Raw genomic sequence first — 20,725 nt, 5'->3', positions numbered from 1 at the left:
CTCATTTCTAACAATACTAGCTAATATTTATTGAGCTCTTACTATGTGCCAAGCAGGATTCTTAGCACTTTACAGGATTATTTCATTTAATCCTTACAGCAGTCTTATGAGCTACACAGTCATTATCTCCATTTCACAGGTGAGAAAATTGAGGTGTGGAGAATTAAAGTAACCTGGCAAGGATCAGAAGGCATGGGAGTGGCAAATCTGGGATAGTCTCCACTTCTGGAGTTGACTTTCTTGTAAACCGTAGTTTCAAGCAGTTTCTAGTATTTAGAGCCACACTCCTTACTCTTTTTCCTTACCTGCAAGATAAAAATAGAGGGGTCATTCAGAAAAAAAGAATTTGTTTGCCTTTTTAGGAAAGTAATTAAGGGGGGAAATACTTTTCTTGTAGGAACTGTGTGTGAGCACAGTACTTAGCACCGTAGCCCTGAGATCTAGCATGGCTGACTGCTTCTATGAGTACTACTCGTGAGACTTGGCTATGATAAGTTAAACAGTGATAATCTCTGCCTTCATTAACCACTTCAGTAAAGATGATCAAAACTCTACCTTTTAATGACCACATTGCAAGATTTTCTAGCCCCTGCCTTTTCTCCCAATTCGGTTGATGAGTAATGATTCACCTTACTTCCTATTCTTAATGCCTACCAGCCTGCAGTGGAATATAGGCTGTTACTGCTCTTCGTGCATACTTGATTTAGCAAGCATGATGCAGTTCGGAAGCATCTACCATTTATTTGCCTTGGGCACTGTGATGAATCATATTCCCATGAAATGAAGTGACCTTTGTGGCACACAGACCCAGTGCCTCACTCTCCTTGACTCTGCAATATTAAAAGCAGAGTAGTGTTTCATGGTGTAATTTTTTGGCTTGTATACAGCTTTACTGAAGGAAGGAAACAGAAATGTTGTGGGCACCAAAGTGGTTATAATTCTAAACCCACGTACCTATTGTTCTTTGAATTTCTTTCTTTCATCGGTTGCTGTTAATTTAACAGAACTCTTTTACAACCAAAAACCGCTGAAGAATGAAACAAGCTGGGTTTGATTTTATGCTCTCATCTTTACTAGCTTCTATGGCTTTGCACAACTTATTTAACCTCTCTGGGCCTCAGTTTCCTTATTATGAGGATTAGCGATAACGTCTGGTAAGCACCTAGTACAGAGCCTGGCACAGAGCAGATGTTCCATACAGAGAAGCTGCTCTTATTATTATAAAATGCAAAGACGATCTCATGATGTAAAAGCTTGAGATTTGTTTTGTTATGGTAGTAAATAGTGTTTCCCTGTGGACTTCTTTGTGCTGCTCATGTGAAATCCAAGGAAAACAGTAGAATAGTGTTTGCAATAAGGAAAGATAGCTCTTTGTTCCCCTCAACAGACAAAAGAAGCTCATTATCGTATCAAGTAGTGACTGTTGCTATTGAAATGGTTTATTTGTATGTTTTTTCTGTTTTTTTTTTTTCTAGGGATTTATTTGTGGCTTTTCAGTAGCAACAGGTGCAGCAGCGAGACTAGTGTCAGGATACGACAGCTATGGAAATATCTGTGGGCAGAAAAATGCAAAGTTGGAAGCAATACCAAACAGTGGCATGGACCACACCCACCGGAAGTGAGTAGACTGTTGGCTGAATGAACTCCATGGAAACTTTGAACGGGGGTAGAAAGTCCTGCTCTTTTATATTTTCTAATAATCTTCAGTAATATATTATTTTCATATGACTCCTGTTGGTATTTTTAGTTTTTTAACTGTCCACTTGAATCATTCCTGGTTTTGGTCTCTAAATACATTTTCCAGGAAATAAAATGAGCTGCCAGGTTAAAATGGGTGACCTTCAGGGTTTAACGAGTAAAGGCTTGATTTGAGAGGGTTATTCCTTTACTCTGTTTTCCCATTAGCCTATAGGTTGTACACAAAGTTTTAACTCAGGAAATAACATAATATTTTTTCTTCCTAAGATTGTACTTGATGGGAGAGAGAGGGATGGTAATGGATTTTGAAACATTAAAGGTATAATGAAACATTTTGTGATGCATCATTTATAAGTACAGTACGCATAAATTTCCAATTTTATAAAAGATACATTTTCTTTGTCAGACTTTAAAATTTGTTTTGAGTTCTCAAGCTTCATCTTTTGAATGTCTTGAAATTCCTTAATTGTCTTTTTTCTTCGGAGGAGCTATGACTTCATTTTTAATGTCTGTGAGGGAAATGTATTTCATGAAACATATTTTAGGTATGATGTCAGTATATTTGTCCACACTGTATATTTATGCCCTACTTGATTAGATAGGTCTAATAAATAAAGACAGATCTTCAGAATTAACCAAACTAATTTTAAAGTAATGGGTTATCCAATTCAATTAATGAACTTTATAGGAAAAGGCTAAGCAGTAGAAACATTTTTTTTAGGCTATAGTTGTCTTAAGAAACATTTTCCAGGATGTGATAACTATTTTTATTATTAGATAAATCTGTTTGTTAATTCATGGCCACTACCAGCAAATATAAGATTAATTTGATAATTTCACAAACCTGAAGAGACCCAAATAGTTAGTAATATCTCAAAGATAGTTCCCCATTGAATGAAGGAATAATGCTATTCAAATAAATGAAATTTTAAATAATAATAATAAATATTTGTCTAGCATGCCATAGTTGGCAAGCATATGATACCATGCTGTGAGGTAGGTGTAGCAGAGGCTTAGAGAGATTGAAATGATTTTCTCAAAAGTCTGGTTGGTCAGTGGAATATCAAACGCAGACCATGAGCTTTTCCCCTGATAAAGCACCTGCATCCCTTGACAGAAGTAAAAACTGGACTCACGGAGAGTAATTTAGAGGATTTTCATTTATCCTATTTTTTGATTGCCTCATAAAATTAACACAAATTTTAAGCCTTGTATTCTCATAACAAGATAGCCTATATATATATATATATCTTTTTATTTTGAAATAATTTTAGACTCATAGAAGTTGCAAAAATAGTACAGAATTCTACATCTTTTTTTTTGTAGGTAGTGTTTTTTGCTGTCAAATCCTGTTTGACTCGTATTTTTTTTTTTTTTTAATGTTTGTTTTTGAAAGAGAGAGTGCAAGCAGGGGAGGGGTAGAGAAAGAGGGAGACACAGAATCAGAAGCAGGCTCCAGGCTCTGAGCTGTCAACACAGAGCCCAACATGGGGCTCAAACCCACAAACTGTGAGATCATGATCTGAGCTGAAGTCAGATGCTTAACTGGCTGAGCCACCTGGGTGCCCCATGTTTGACTCTTTAACACTGTTCACATGTACCAACCATAAAATATCACTATTTAGATAATTTAGGAGGTTGGAAAAGGGCTCTCTTCCCTCAGGTCTGCTGCTCATATGAGGTCATACTCATGTAAATGGCTTCTTTTGTAACTTGCTGATGGTTCCAAGCTTATTCTCACCATAAGGTTTGTGTAAATGTCACTCTTCACATTAACCTTGTGGAGGCTCATTTAGTCGATTTTTAATTTATATATACACACACACATACACACATATATGTGTGTATGTGTGTGTGTATATTTTGGCCTCTCACAAAGAAAGCCTGCTTTTTATTCCAAAAAATGATTACTTTTCCCTGAGTGCTTAACAGAGCTGGGAACCATTCATGGATAGCTGTAGGGGAAATAGTTTCCCGAGTATAGCTACGCTTTAATTCGTGTGTACATGTTTATTTATTTTTGATCTCTCCTTGTTCTTCTCTGCATATAAACATTTTAGTACCGACCCATCTAAGTATTTCTACCTATAAATGGTATATATATTATTTAATGAACACTACGTTTTGAACGTATCTTTCTCAGGTAAGTCTATACTGTTTGGGTTTGAAAGAAGACACAGTGCCTTTGTGTTTGTTACCTTTATACCATCTTCTTTTTCCTGCCACATGCATTAGTTTCCTCCTGTATCATTTCCTGATATATCTTTGTCTTCATTATGAATACTAGGCCCTACTATAGCTATACAATTTTTTAAACCTGTTTTATCTGCTACTACCTCAACTTGACCCGGATCACTATTTTCTTCGGTTTCTTATCCTTGGTCCCTAGTACCTGACACTTATTAGGACCTACCTCCATACCTATTTGTTGAATAGGTTAAAAATCTTGAATACAGGGGTGCCTGGGTGGCTCAGTCAGTTAAGCATGTGACTCTTGATTTTCACTCAGGCCATGATCCCAGGGTCATGGGATCCATCCCCATGTTGGGCTCTGTACTGGGCATGGAGACTGTTTAAAATTCTTTCTCTCCCATTCCCTCTCTACACCCCCTCTAAAAAAACAAATTAATTAATTAATTAACTAATTTTGTAAAAAAAGAAAAATCTTGAATACAACTAACTCCTTCTTGCCTTCATGAGTATTATTTCCTCTGTCAGGAAGAAAACTTTCTCCTATTCTTCACGTGGCTAAATTCTACTCACCCTTCAGCTCTCAATATAAATGTTATTTCCCAGGTGGCACCTGGGTGGTTAAGTCGGTTGAGTGTTCAGCCTTACTTAGCTCAGGTCATGATCTCACAGTTCATGAGTTTGAGCCCCACATCGGTTTTGCTGCTGTTGGCACAGAGACTGCTGTGGATCCTCTGTCACCCCCTCTCTCTGCTCCTCACCTGCTTGTGCTCTCTCCTTCAAAAATAAATAAACATTATAAAAATAAATAAATGTTATTTCCCAGAAGGGTCTTTTCTGATCTCACAAATTATTTTTTTTTAATATTTACTTTTGAGAGAGAGAAAGACAGAGACAGAGCGCAAGGGGGGAGGGGCAGAGAGAGAGGGAGACAGAATCCGAAGCAGGTTCCAGGCTCCGAGCTGTCAGCACAGAGCCTGACACAGGGATTGAACCCATGAACTGTGAGATCATGACCTGAGCTGAAGTTGGACGCTTAACTGACTGAGCCACACAGGCGCCCCTGATCTCACACTTTAAATCAAGTGTTTAAAAATGCTCTCTCTTCTGGTACCCAGTTGGCTCAGTCGGTAGAGCCTGCAACTCTTGATCTCAGGGTTGTGAGTTCAAGCCCCATGTTGGGTGTAGAGTTTGCATACGTACATAAATACATAATCTCTCATTGTATCCTATAAACTTTTGCGCTTATTTGTTAAATGTTTGCCTCTTCTAAGTTCCCTGAAAGCAGAAGTGAGGTATGTTTTGTTCATTACTATATCCTCAGTATTTGGAATGTAATAGGCACTTAATTAAATGTGTTTGAATGGGTAAAAAATATATACATTTTTTTCTTAAAATATTCTTTAAGAGTGAATTATCAAGTCTAAGGATCTGAATATTTTAAGATTATTAATAAATATTGGCGATGAATATGGCTTTCCATAAAAAGGCTATTCCATTTACATTCCCACCAACAATGTCTGAAATTGCTTTATCTTTGCTAGTATTACTAGTTTATATTTTTCACTAATTTGGTTAACCAAAAAATGGTGTTGTATAGTTTTAATTTGCAGGTCTTTGGTTATTCATCAGCATGAGCCTTTTTCCTCCACACGTTTGCTGGCCTCAGGACAACTGTTGTGCTGGCATTATCTATTCTTGGTCTTCTAATCTCTAATCTTCTCCATCCTTTATACTGTGATAGGATTAAGTTCTTTAAAACACTTTTTATGGTCATTTCCCTGCTCAAGAGCCTTTTGTTTAGTGTTGATGCCTATAGTATCGTAAATGAGCCCACTCAACACCTGCCATTCCAGGCTTCCCATGATCTAGATAGACCCTTTGTACCTATTCAGTCCTCTCCCACTGCTTCTCCGTGTGGTAGTAGTCTTGTCCAGGATATTCATTCTGTGTGCTGTCCGCTCTACCGCTCAGCTGCCAACCTAAGTTCTTGAAAGATGTAAGGGCCGGGGGGTCTCATAACTAACCTCTTCATGACATATTTCAAAACAGACTTTATCCCATAGCGATCTTTTATTACCTGAACTTTCCTGTCTCAAATTTGTTTTTCTCTTGTCTTGAAGTTCTTCTTCAATTATATTGTGTGTTTCTTCTGCCTGCATTAATTATAATTTGCTAGGTAACAATATTGCATAAACTTAGTGGCTTAAAGCAAGACACATTTAGAATCTCAGAGTTTCTGTGGGTCAGGAATCTGGGTATGGCTTAGCTGGATCTCTTGCTTCAGAGGATCTCACAGGACTGCAATCGAGGTTTTGGTCAGGGCTGGGACTCTGCTTGGGAGCTCCCTTTCCAAGCTCATGTAGTTGTTGGCAGCACTCGGTCTTTCAAGATAGTTAGACTGAGAGCCTTAGCTCTTTATGGCTGTCAGCCCGGGGCCACCCTCGGTGCATGCTATATGGGCCACTCTGCACGGCGGCTTACTTCAAAGCCAGAGAGGGAAAGCATCAATAGAGAGAGTCTGCTAGCAAGATGAAAGTTAGATTTCATGTAATATAATTATAGAAGTGATGTCCTTTTACCTTTGCCATATTCTACATGGTAGAAGCAAGTCCCAAGTCCCACCCAAACTCAAGGGGAGGGAATAATTGGAGCATCTTAGAGTCTTCCGGCACCCTGACCAACTCTGTCTCTCCCGAGTGCCATGTTTAGCTCCCAGATTTAAATACCCAAGAGTTATTCCATAGTAGCTTATTGAATTGAAATAGTAGAGGAAGGAAGAAAGTTAGAAGAGAAATGGGAAAGGGAATGCCTTTGACCTGTTCTAACCAGAAAATTTAAGATGCCAAGATGACTGTAAGAATTCCACTAGTAGTAAAGAAAAGGCAGTATTGTATTGCCTTACCATTCTTATTGTAATGTGTTCTTTTTCTCCAAATAATATTTTTGACCTGACGATGTATTTACTGCAGTAATAAGGATGTATAGGAAAATGGTAGACAGTGTTTTATGAGATACAAGAAGGCCCCAACTTCAAATGGATTATGTTCCCAAAGTTCACTTTTAAGTTGGTTGTTTGAGATGTGTCCAACTTTTCTGCGTAGAAACAGTGCTATCAATAAGGTTTTGAGCCTGGGTTAACTCAGGAAAGTTCATTTATCTTAGAACCACATAGCGTCAGAGATGAAAGACTTCTTTAAGATTATCTAGTGTGTAACCTCCTTAAAGTACCTCATCAAACATTGTTGAGTGCCAACTAAGGCTCAGAGAGGAAAATGACTTGTTTTGTAGCTGAGCTATTATTATAGCTGAGGTGCTAGAGAACGTGGGTAAGGCTTATGGTCTTTCTTTTTTTTCGGTTGTGGGGAGAGGGATAGTAATAATATATTTTGAACTCTGATCGACAATTCCAAAAACATCTCTTCCGCCACATTCTACATTGCCTACCATTTTCAAAACCATAAAGCTAGCTTTACAGTGTATGTGCCAATTTTTAGACAGAGAATTATTATTATTTTAGAAATTGTTCCCAAAGGGGAAGCCCCTTTAAATAGAGCAGGGCTGTTTCTAGTTCTAAGATACAGGATTCATGGATGTGGGAACTGTAGTAGGACAAAACCTCTAGCTCTCTTGGCCCCTGGGGAGATGATTGGATGAGGGGAGGTGTTGTGTTTCCTCCATGGATGTTACCTTGTCCTGGGTGTTTGGGACAGGAGAGGCTATGGTAAGGTGCCCGTGACTCTTAGCACGCATAGGTTATTGTAAAGCTAGGTTCACGTATGTAGGGAACTGCTTTAATCTTTTTTATATAGGTATTATATCATTATTAGAAATTTTTTCTCCATTCTGCAAACAACCCTAACAGAGTTTAGCAACTCTTTCTTTGTAACTCTTAAGTAATTTTCTCAGTCAGATAAGTGAGATATATCTCACTTATCAATATTGATTTTTCCATAGAGGTTCCAAAGATATATTTTTTTGCACATATCTAACTTTCTTCTTTATCTTTTTATCTTTCCTCTGAGGAAGCCATTTAAAGCCCCAATCACTGATAAAGGCTCTTTGACCGTAAAATGCCTCTCTGATTTCAGATAATCAGTATTAACAGGATATGCGGGAAGTAGAGGTCTGAGGAGGTTGATGGCATACATTTGTAAGTAAAATCTTTAGGGGGCATTTTATTTGAGACCTTTTTCAATTACCTTTGTAACCTGTGGCAGAGTATCTAGCGTGAGTTTTACTTCTTTCCTTTAACTGTCTCGTTCCCCAGAAATCCACAGTATAGAAGGTTTGTGCTGGAAGGGCCCTGGAGATCACAGAGCCCCTTCATTTTACAGGTGAAGAGACTGGGGTCTAGGAAACATCAGTGGCTTGATGAAACAGTAGCATTAGGACTAGCACCCCACTCTTCATGCCCTTGTGCTCTTTGTATTATATAGTGGTAAGTTCCTGTGATTCCATGACCACCCCCCCCACGCACTTTTCACTTTTGGGGCATCTCCCTCTGGATTTTTAAAGATGAAAGACCTTTAGTAGAACATGCAGAGAAGAAGGGGCAGGTTACATAAATCAGTAAAGTCATAACTAAAAAAACTTTGAAACCTGTACAATCTATGAAGGCTTTGAATAATTTGAAGGCAGTCTTTTCTGTTTTTCTCTCAGGTAAAGAACAGACATTTTAATGATTAAATACGTCGTTCTTATTTCACATTTGGGCATTTCTACCATTTGTGTGTGATTGATTGATTTTCATATTTTAGAGAGAGAGAGAGAGAACAGAGAAAAGGGGCAGAGGGAGAGAGATTGAGAATTTTAAGCAGGCTCCACGGTCAGTGCAGAACCCAACATGGGGCCCCATCCCACGACCCTGGGATCATGACCTGAGCCAAAATCAGGAGTTGGACGCTCAACTGACTGAGCCACCCAGGCCCCCCAGTTTGTGTGTTTTAAATACTTACTGGAGGGGCACCTGGGTGGCGCAGTCGGTTAAGCGTCCGACTTCAGCCAGGTCACGATTTCGCGGTCCGTGAGTTCGAGCCCCGCGTCAGGCTCTGGGCTGATGGCTCGGAGCCTGGAGCCTGTTTCTGATTCTGTGTCTCCCTCTCTCTCTGCCCCTCCCCCGTTCATGCTCTGTCTCTCTCTGTCCCAAAAATAAATAAAAACGTGGAAAAAAAATTTTAAAAATAAATACTTACTGGAAGATATGTAACTTAAACTGATAATGTTACTTTTTATTTAGTTGATTGTTTAATAGACAATAGTCTTCTTTTAAAGACACTCTCTATGTTTAAGATCTCTGTGTGGATACATCATTGGCCCCTGATTACTTTCCCTAAAGCTCAGGGCTCTATAGGTTCAGTGTCTGATTCAGTCTACTCCATGACACTTATAAAGGCTTATTTGGGGGTTGGTAGTGATACGGTAGAATTTAGAGAATGTGTTTACTCTTTAAACTACCCATAACAAGATTGCCCAGTTTCCTGGGCCTGCACCATGCTGTATACCCATCTATTTTAGGAAGAACATTTTTCTGTAATTAGTTAATATGTAAAACATGCCTTTTTTGAACACCTTTTAAGGAGTTATGAAATCTTGTTGACCATGCATACCTGTCCCTTTTTGAACAAGAAAAAGAACTGAAAAAGTAAAGTTAAAATTACTTGTCTTAAGGATCCTTTAATCAGCCAAGTACAGTTAGTTCTTCATGTTTATGGACCTAGGACTTCTGTCTCGTCTTCCTGATGACTTAAATTACTGTTTACTTAATGTCTATCATTCACCATTCTTTTTTTTTTTTTTAATTTTTTATGTTTGTTTATTTTTTTTAATTTAAAAACATTTTTTTAATGTTTATTTATTAAGAGAGAGACAGAGTGTGAGAGAGGGAGGGGCAGAGAGGGAGACACAGAATCTGTAACAGGCTGCAGGCTCCGAGCTGTCAGCACAGAGCCTGACATGTGGGGTTCAAACTCAGAGACCGTGAGATCATGACCTGAGCTGAAGTCGGATGCTCAACCAACTGAGCCACCGGGTACCCCATATGTTTGTTTATTTTTGAGAGAGAGAGAGAGAGAGAGAGAGGGAGAGTGAGGGAGAGGTGGAGAGAGAGGGAGATGCATAATGGGAAGCAGGCTCCAGGCTCTGAGCTGTCAGCACAGAGATCAATGCAGGGCTTGATCTAACGAACTGTGAGATCATGACCTGAGCCAAAGTCAGATGCTTAACCAACTGAGCCACCCAGGCACCCCTGTCCTTCACCATTCTTGAAAATTCTGTTTATTATTTTATTTAGTTCTCAGCAAACACTTATTGACAGTCTGTGTGCTAGAGACCTCTATTAGGAATAATAAAATAGGAGGCAACCTAAATGGTTGAAAAAAGAGGTTTGGTTAAACTCATCTATTCATGCATTACATTTCTTGGCCATATTCTTTGGGTTAGGCTTTGGAGAGTTAGTCTTGAGGAAAAGAGGCACGCTCTTTTATCTCATGGAAATTATAATCTAATGGAGAAAACAGAACTTAATAAACTCATCATATGATCACAAGAGTTATTACAGCTGTTGAAAGTGTTATGAAGGGAGAGGTGTGGGACATGAGAGAGGTTGTAATAGGAGGACCTGGCCTAGTCTGAGGTACTACAGAATGGAAACATTATGGTATAGAATCCTGTCCATTGACATGGAATAGCCACATAATGTTATTAAGGGAGAATATTACAGAACAGCATATATAGTATGATTTTATTTATATGTATAAAAATATGCAAGTATATAGGAAAGTATAGAATGGCATGAAAATGTTAACATGTGGTTAACTGTTAAATTGTGGATGGTTTCAGGGTGCCCGGCTGCCTCAGTCAGTAAAGGACACAACTCTTGATCTCTCGGTTTTGAGTTCAAGCCCCACATTGGGTGGAGAGATTACTTAAAAAAAATGTGGGTGGCCTTAATTTTCTTTTATACTTGGTCCCTTCATTTTTCATTAATCCATATATATCATTTGCATAATGAAAATGGAATAAAAGGCATTCATAATCTCTGTCCTTGAAGAGCTTGCATTTAGTGGGAAGACGGAATATACAGATAAGCCATGACAGTGCAATGTGGGACATCCTAGAAGTATTATGTGTTAAAAACTCAGTGACTCCAGTTTCTTAGGTTCCTAACTGCAGACTAGTGGGGACAGAAAAATAAGGCAAGTTGATGGTGGCAGTGGAACCACCACTATATTAGTTTCTACTGTTGCTGTAACAAATTGCCACAAACTTTAGTGTCTTAAAACAGCAAAGTTCTCTGTAAATCAGAAATCTGTGCACAGCATGGCTCAGCTGGTTCCCTGTTCCAGGTTTCACAAGGCTGAAATCAGTGTCAGCAGGGCTGTGTTCCCTTCTGGAGGCTCTGGGGAACGAATTTTCTTCCCAGCTCATTCAAGCTGTTGGCAGAATTTAGTTCCATGTGGTTGTCAGACTGAGGTTCCATTTGCTTGCTGGTTGTCCACAAGGGGTCATTCTCAGTTTCTAGAGGCAGCCCATATATCGTATAGCCTATATTCTGCGGCTCATGATCCATTTCCTTTAGCAACCGTGGATCAGATACTTCTCATTCCTCAGTCTCTCTAACTTTGCCTTCTTCAGGGTAGCATCTTGGTCTAGATTGTCTACGTGGGTGGAAGAATCACTCAGCCAATGACTGGGGGTTCGGGGACAGAGTCATTTTAAGTGGGGTTTTAGAGCTTTAGGTGGGTTGGAGGTTCAGAGCAGGACTTGCATTCTAGCGGGGGAAAATCATACACAGTGGTGATGAAGGCTTCTTGGACCGAGTGGTAGCTCAAGAGCCTATCACTAGTGAATTCCAATTAGAATACCAAACTTGGTTCTCATTGGCTGAAGAATATTGTGGGCTGAGTCTACAGGTTGGAGTTCTGTAGGTCAGGCTGAAGCTGGGTGAACACTGGCACCCACAGTAAAGATCTCCTAACTCTGTCTTGTGGAGATATAGAGGCTTAGGAGGGGAGAGATAGTGCATTTTATCCCTCATGCTAATGCTTGAGTTTTACAGTTTTCAGAATATTCTTGAGAGCAGCTCAGTAGATCACCTATCTCTAAGTTTGAACAAATGGAGATACTTTAAGCCTTTGATGGATTTGGCTTTGCTTTGAGGGAAAGCACTGTCCTCTTTGCCTCTTGTCAAAGTCTCTGATTCTAACATTAACCGACCACCTCACCTAGTTTGGTTCAGCATGAAAAAGAACAGCCTAGGTAGATACTTAACTTGAACTTGCATTTGAGCACTCACTTTGCCACACATTTATAAGCATTGGAAACAGTAACATTTATGATGTTCTAAACAGAAACTTATTGTATTATTTATGCAGTTTTTTCTAAACTTTATTTTTCTCTCATGGAAAATGTTAGAATTTGTAAAAATGAGGGGCACCTGGGTAGCTCAGTCGGTAAAGCATCAGACTCTTGATTTAGGCTCACCTCATGATCTCACGGTTCGTGAGTTTGAGCCCTGCGTTGGGATCTGTGCTGACAGTTGAAGCCTGCTTGGGATTCTTTCTCCCTCTCTCTCTGCCCCTCCTCCACTTGCCTGCTATCTTGCTCTCAAAATAAATAAAAATAAATTTTAAAAAAGTTGTGAAAATGATAGGTAAATTTTCTGAAGGCAAATTTATGGAGGCATCTTTGGAAAAATTTTTTTGTCCTATTTTGTGACCATACTACTCCTTAACCTGAATTGTAAAACTTTTTACAAAGGTAACATCTGTGTTTCTAGTATAATTCTACCTCTAAGGTACTACTTGCTATGGATAATACCACTAGCAATTTGAAAGAGGAGATTCAATTACATACCTTAGAAAAATGTAGGAGTTGAAAGTTGAAATGTTTTGCAGATTCTAAGTAGGGAAGTAAAAACCACTTAGGGGGTGCCTAGGTGGCTCGTCTGACTTTTGATTTCAGCTCAGGTCATGATCTCAGGGTTTGTGAGATTGAGCCCCACGTTGGGCTCTGCACTGACAGCGTGGAGCCTGCTTGGGATTCTCTCTCTCTCTCTCTCTCTCTTTCTCTTTCTCTCTCTCTGCCCCTCCACCACTCATGCTGTCTCCCTCTCTCCCCCTCTCTCTTTCTCTCTCTCGTAAAATAAATAAATAAACTTAAAAAAGCCACTTAGAATTAGATGACATGTATGCACTGAGGCAAGGATGGGATGGTTGGTTTTTGTCTGTGTTACCTTCTTGGGTGTGTGCTGCTGTCATTTAAGTTAAATAGCTGATTATACGTCCTCAACCCAGACTTTCATGACTTGGGTTGGTTCCAGGTTAACCAGGCAGCTGTAAAGATTCTGAAAAGTTTTTGTAACTGTATGTAAGCTCATAGATATGACCTTTGTAATATGCTTAGGTAATTATTAACCACTTCAACTATGAATTTTCAAGTCATTCGCTTGCCATCTATTTATTCATCTGCATGTGAGTGTTGAGGGCAACTAAGAAGTTGGGGGGGGTACACAGTCCACACATGACTACCCTTACTTCCTGACACTAATTGCAAGTGTAGGTCTCTAAGATGACCTACTAAGATCACCCTTACTTCTGACACCAGTTGCAAGTTCAAGGGTCCACAAGACCACCTTTACGAAGCCTCACAGAACTCAGTGAAATCTGTTATACTCACAGCTTTGGTTTATTTGAGGGAAGGGCTGCAGATTAAAATCAGCCAATGGAAGAAGTACAAAGGGCAGAGTGTTCGTTGTTTTCTCCCTCCTATGGAGTGAGGGCATTTACTTACCTGACACTGGTATGTGACATACACATGACACATTGCCAACTGACAAGCTCACCCACGTCTCAGTATTCAAGGTTTTCATTGGATACAGTTAACCATTTGTTTTCCCCTTTTCTTTGTCCTTGGGCAGCCAGGAGTGTCTTAGCAATATCACACATATCCCACCTTGGGGGAGGGGGTTGTGGTAGCTTGTGCTTGGCCCTTGGCTTGCCTTATGGTCCCTCACCAGTTTCTTCCCCCGTCCTTGTCCCCAAGCAACTACTGATCAGCTTTCTGACAGTATAGTTTTGTCTTTTCTAGAATTTCATATACATGGAATCATATAGTATATTGTGTTTGGGGTCTCTTTTTTTAACATAGCGTAATAATGTTATTGAGATTCATCCATGTTGTTAAATACAATAGTTTATTCCTTTTTCATTAGTGAATAGTATTCCATCGCATGGATATGCCACATTTTGTTTACTTGTTCAGTTTTGAGATATTTGGGTCATTTAATTATTTAAAGTAATGGGGGGGGCACCTGCTGGGTTGGCTAAGTGATCTCAGCTCACGCTAAGTGATTTCTAGCAGTTGGTGAGCTCGAGCTCTGTGTCAGGCTCTATACTGACAGCCCAGAGCCTGCTTGGATTCTCTCTCTCTCTCTCTCTCTCTCTCTGCCCCTCCCCCACTCCCAAAAGTAAATAAATTAAAATTAAAAAAAAAATTTCTATTGTGAATAACACTACTTTGGAAATCTGTGCACATGATACTGTATGGATATGTATTTCCTTACTCTTGGATAGGTACCTGGGATTGGGATTGCTGAGTCATGTGGCGAGGATGTGTTTAACTTTATAAGAAATTGCAGAACTGTTTTGCAAAGGGGCTGCACCATTTTATATTCCCATTATAGCTGGCACACAAGGATGCCAGAGCACCTAGTTCCGGGGGTCCCAGACAGACTGGGTTCAGATGGTCTAGTGTTCATTGTAGTTTTAATTTGTATGTTTTAGTGAGCAGTGATGGTGAGCATCTTTTTTATAAAATACTGGTTAACCATCCGTAGATCTTCTTGTGTGAAGTATTTGTTCAAATCTTTTGTTGCACATTTTTGGACACATTTGTTTGTTTTAAAATGCTTTGAGAGTTCTTTATTCTGTTTACTAGGCACACTTTGTTAAGTATATCTTTTGCAAATATTTCTCTAATTTGTGGTTTGCCTTTTTGTTTTCTTAATGGTAACTTTTGACAAGCAAGTTTTTAATTTTGATGGAGTCTAATTTATCCATTAGATACATTTAAAAAAACATGCACACGAAAATGTATCTTTTTAATGGCTCATGTTTTTTTGTATCAGAAATCACTGATACAGCCCAAAGAGTCATAAAGCTTTGTTTCTGTGTTTTTGCAGCTGGGGCACAGGGCTCCGGGGGTTCCCAAACAGACCAGTTTTGGCCACTCACCCCTGACAAAAATCCAAAGATAGAGAGACAAGCAGTGGTGAAAAAGAAAGGAATTTATTTCTGTGAGGCCAACACCCAGAAGACAGCCGACTAATGTCTCAAAGACTGTCTCCAAAGTGCTGAAAATACTTCCAGGTTTATATAAGGAAAATGTAGGACAAAGGTGGGTGGGTACACGCAGGTGGGCAGTAAAGGTTGGGTTGATCGTTGTCTTGGGGTCAATCACATGGAGTCATGCTGGCTCAGGGCTGGCTTGAGGGGGTAGTGTCAGTTCCCGTCACAGAGATGCTTTGCCTGCAGGGTCTTTTGCCTGAGTTAAGAGATAAGCTGGAAAGAAGAACTTAATCAATTAGAAAGTACAGACTGAGGTCATAATGAAGGTAGCTGAAGTCCTCTTTCATTTTCCTCTATTAGTTTTGTATTTAGCTCTTATGTTTATGCCTATGATCCGTTTTGATTTAATATTTGCATATGGTGTAAAGAGGTCAAGGTTTGTCTTTTTCCCCCCTACAAAAGTCCAGTTATTCCAGCTTCATTTATTGAAAAGATTGCCTTCCCTGTTGAATAACCTTGACACCTTTGTTAAAAAATAGATTTTAAGTCTGAGGACATGAAAGGCAACTGATGGAGTTTCTGGTAGTGGCAGATACCAGTATTATGGAAAAAATTAGTTTATTTCAAGTTAAAATCAGGATGTCACCTTTTTTTATAACACTGTTTTAAATAACTAGTTGTAACAAGTTATATGAAAGAGATCAATGGAATGTGTGTAGGTCAGTAGAGATAAAAATAATACTATTTGTCTACGACAGGTGACTAACCTGAATGTTTAGGAGACTCAACAAAAACAAATTTTGAAATGAGATGCTTAAATCCTGGGTTATGAAGTACACCCTAACTCAATTCAGTCATTTATTTTATCACTAGACAAAATATAATGAAAAACATAATACTTGTTTTATTAAAAAAAATAGAATCAAACAAGATACAGGGCCTAATACAGAGAATTATAATACTTTAATAGAATGAAAAGAAAACAAATAATAAGAATATATTCTACTCCTGGCTGAATAGTCTTAATATAATAAAGATGACAATACTAATAAAGTGAATTTATAGATTTAATACAATACCAGTTAAGATCCTGATAGGATGGTGAATTGAACTTGATTGATAGTATAAATCACAGAATAAAGGAGCAGGAAAGAACTTCAGGGGGGAACATTTTTAAAAATTATTCTTGTTCACAAAATAACTTGAGAGGATTAGAATTAGGTGCATCTGTTGTAAATTAAATGGGGATAAAAGATCGGGAGCCATACAATGGAAGTTAAGAGATTAGACCAGAAATCTAGGCTAGGTGTAGTTACTGAAGTTAAGTAGCAAATTGGTTGTGAACTTTCTGGCTTTGAAGGTAGAAAGGGAAACTTGTGGGTTTCACCAGAGTTTGCATATCTAAAGGCCGCTAAGCTGGCACTGTACATCACTTAAGTGGGCTGGGAGTAAGACTCTAGGGAATGTTGGGCACTTTGAACTTGATATGTGTGTGCCCAATAAAAGGATAGCTTCTACTTGGTTCTGTCTGATTTTTGGCATGTGGGTAGATGGCCCAGTGATGCTCATTTTTCAAAAGAAGCCAGAAATCTATTGGTGGAAGGAGAGTAGGGGAGGACACAGGACCTATCGCCGCCGTAGTCTCTTCAGGCTGTTATCACAAACTATCACAGACTGAGAGGGTTAGAAACAACAGAAACGTAATTCTCTAGTTCTGCAGATTGGAAGTCTAAGGTCCACACCAGAATGTCACATTCTCATGAGGGCCCTCTTTCTGGTTCATTGCTAGCACCTTTTCACTGTGCTCTCATATGGTGGAAGGGGATAGGGATCTCTTTGGAACCTCTTTTATAAGGGCACTAGCCCTACCCATGGAGGCTCCACCCTTATGACCTAATCACCTCTCAAAGGCTCCTAATACCATCACCTTTGGAAGTTAGGATTCAACATATGAATGTGGGGGGGGGGGGGGGGCAACATTCTGACCATAGCACCTTATTGATCTTCTGATCTTTAAATATTGGCAATTAGTGTATTGACCAAACAATACACTACTCATTGTCTAATTAATGAGGAAAGGCTACTCATTGTCTAATTAATGATTGTGTTGTTTAGAGGGGAACAAGAAGGAGTTTTACTATTCAAAAGCAACACTTACCTCCAAAGCATATTAATAAGACTACCTGGATGTGTGTTAGTAACAGTGATAGAAGAAACAAAATAGAAATATCAGAAATAAACTGATGGTAGTGTATGAGAAAATAAGTAAAATAAAAACTAATACCATCAGTGTTTAACAAAAGACATTGTTGAATGATAATATGAAGGAATTACATCGAAAACTGTTTTAATCCCATACCATGCAAAATAAATTTTAGATGAGTTAAATATCTTAAAACAAATATTATACTTTGTTATGGAGAGGAAACCATTTATACATTGTTGAAGCATTAAAGGAGCAAAGTAGTACCAAGGTGGGGATGTTTGATTGTCAAAAAATTTGAGTCTCTGATACAAAGATAAAAGCAGTGCCTTGAGAAGAGTATTTATAGTTTTTCTATAATGGGTAAGATTTTTCACGTAATTGGGGATATATCCATAAGGGTAGATTCAGTAGACAGATAACCAACTGTGGTTTACATTTTTAACCAATGATGATTTGCATTAGAGAAGGTAACATTAATATGTTTGACCTAAAGATCTTCATTTGTAAAATGAAGATAATAGCAGTACCTACGTCCTAGGGTGTTTTTCAGGAATAAATATGATAAATGGTGTCTATTCCTGAGCACATTGCCTAGAACCGTAGATGTTAACTGCTATTTATTATAATCATCTTCATGATTATTATCTTCCAAAACAAGTTTCAAAGTTACTTATCAGAGCTTCTTGCCTTTTTAACCCAGATGGGAAAAACGGCTAATTTAGCCAACTTTACATCTGTAGAGTTTACAAAGCACTTTCACATATTCTGTCTCATTGATTCTCACTCTAGCCCTGGGAACTCTTTGAATTTCTTCTCAGTGGGGGCTTTCAGGATTCAGTCTTTTGTAGTCACAGCTTGGTTTTTGGTCATCACCCTTTACTGCTCCACCTATAAAATCAATTCAGACTAATTCAAGAATTCCCCACTCTGACCGCAGCCTTCCATCTTCCCAGCTTTTGCATTCTTTGCCCACTGGAGCCGTTCGTTGACCTTTAGTCTTTTGACTCCTGTAATTTCTCTTAAGTGCTCTTTTTTCTTTACTTTCATCCTTATTTTCTCTTACAACCTTTCATACTTTTGTGATAATACCTAGTGCCTGTCCTGCCTGTTGTTCTCAAAGATTAAAAAGAAATCTATGGTGGGCAAAGGATTTGAATGGGCATTTCTCCAAAGAAGAGAGGCGAATGGCCAAGAAGTACACATGAAGATGCTAAACATCATTGCATCAAGGAGACGCAAATCAAAACCACAATGAGTTACCACTTCAAATCCACTAAAATGGGTATGGTAAAAAAGACATAGTTGCAAATGTTGGCAAGGATGTGGAAAAATTGGACCCCTCATACATTGCTGGTCTGGACGTTAAATGGAGCACTTGCTATGGAGAAGTCTGGCAGTTCCTCAAAATATTAAATACAGAATCACCATGTGACCTAGATATTCCATTCCTTTACCCAAGAGAAATAAAAACATGCATCCATAATAAGTCTTGTATACAAATATTCATAGCAGTGTTATTCATAATAGCTAAAAAGGGAAAACAATACAAATGTGTACCAACTGATGAATGGATAAACAAAATGTGTTATATCCGTACAGTATAATATTATTCAGCCATAAAGAGGAATGAAGTATTGACACATCCTGTAACATGGACTAACCTTGAAAACATGCTAAGTGAAAGAAGTCAGTCACCAAAGGCCACATAGTCTATGATACCATTTATGTAAACTGTCCAGAATAGACCAATCTATAGACATAGAGCATATATTCCTGGTTGCCTAGGGCTAGGGGTTAGAAAGTGTGGCCAAATGGAGAGTGACTGTTAATGGGCATGAGGTTCCTTTTTAGGGTAATGAAATGTTCTAAAATTAGATTGTGGTGATGGATAAACAACTGTAAAATATGCTTAAAAACATTTAATTGAGCTGAATTGTACAAAAGTTTGAACCCTACAGTTTCCAGGTAAATTTTATGGCATGTAAATTATATCTCGATAAAGCTGTTAAACTAAAAAGAAAAATAAAGTTCTGGTCATTGACCTTAGCACATACTATTTCTCAGCCTGAGTGCTGGAACATGTTGATTTTGAGAATGATCCTTGTAACAGTGTAATATTGCCAATGAACTTGGGGTTGGGGTGTTATTCCAGTTCACTAAATAGAGAACTTTTCTTTCCTATAGCTCTTGTAAATTATTATTATTATTATTATTATTATTATTATAAGATTTTATTTTTAAATGATCTCTACACACAACATGGGACTCGAATTTATTTTTTTTTAATTTTTTTTAACGTTTATTTATTTTTGAGACAGAGAAACAGAGCATGAACAGGGGAGGGGCAGAGAGAGAGAGAGGGAGACACAGAACCTGAAACGGGCTCCAGGCTCTGAGCTGTCAGCACAGAGCCCGACACGGGGCTCGAACTCACGGACCGTGAGATCATGACCTGAGCCGAAGTCGGACACTTAACCGACTGAGCCACCCAGGTGCCCCTGGGGTTTGATTTTAAAATCCTGAGATCAAGAGTGGCATGCTCTACCGATTGAGCCAGCCAGGGGCCCTGAGTTATTTTTCTAAAAGATGATTTAGGGGCACCTGGGTGGCTTAGTCCGTTAAGTGTCCGACTCTTGGTTTCAGCGCAGGTCATGATATCACTGTTTGTGAGTTCAAGCCCCACATGGGTCTCTGTGCTGACAGTGTGGAGGCTGCTTGGGATTCTCTCTCTCTTTCTCTCTCCCTCTCTCTCTCTCTGTCCCTCTTTCTGTCCCTCTCCCCCCTTATACTCTCTGTCGCTCTCTCACAAAAAAATTAACTTAAAATTTTTTTTAAAAAAGATGTTTTAATTTGCTTGTTTGTCTCAGGTTAGTATGAGGAACACAGTTTGCTGTCTGACTCTTGGTTACCATTCTGGTGATTATTTCTCCCTTATAGTTCATGTATAAGGAGAAGAAAGACAACTTAGCTAAATAGTAGAATCATTTTTTTCCCATGCCTTTTCAGTTCCATGCCTTTGTTTTGGCTCTTTGATCATCTTACTTTGTTCTTAATGTTAATCTCTTTGGGGGACTTGGACAATCTGATCAAAACTGGAAGTATGAAATCTCTCTTTAGAAAACTGCATGTGAATTTGCACACCAAATTTTGCTTATGGTTTCAACAGGGACACAGATTTCACCAAGGATCAGAATCCCAACTCTGCACACTAACTTTGGTGATCACTCCTAGGGGTGAGGTTATCATTCATATGCTGATAATTCTGCCGTCTCTATCTCCTGTCCGATTTCTCTGCCAGAACATTCCAGCCAGCTGTTTAGGCTTACTCAGACACTCCACGGAC

The 20,725-nt window shown here is 38.8% G+C and overlaps 1 protein-coding gene across 3 annotated transcripts in view; it reads left to right on the top strand.

Annotated features, from left to right (window-relative positions):
* The window catches only part of SLC44A1 (solute carrier family 44 member 1), a 199,223-nt gene that overhangs the window by 64,543 nt on the left and 113,955 nt on the right, over positions 1–20,725 (top strand). For all 3 annotated transcript variants that reach the window (XM_027034754.2, XM_027034753.2, XM_027034755.2), the window contains exon 3: positions 1,476–1,618. In XM_027034754.2, the coding sequence (XP_026890555.1) occupies positions 1,476–1,618 (143 nt within the window). The remainder of the gene's footprint in view (positions 1–1,475; positions 1,619–20,725) is intronic.

The sequence above is a fragment of the Acinonyx jubatus genome, chromosome D4, assembly GCF_027475565.1.
Source record: "Acinonyx jubatus isolate Ajub_Pintada_27869175 chromosome D4, VMU_Ajub_asm_v1.0, whole genome shotgun sequence".
Classification (NCBI taxonomy): Eukaryota; Metazoa; Chordata; class Mammalia; order Carnivora; family Felidae; genus Acinonyx; species Acinonyx jubatus.
Note: the sequence above shows the minus strand (reverse complement) of the source record. Positions and strands in the feature narration are given on the sequence as shown.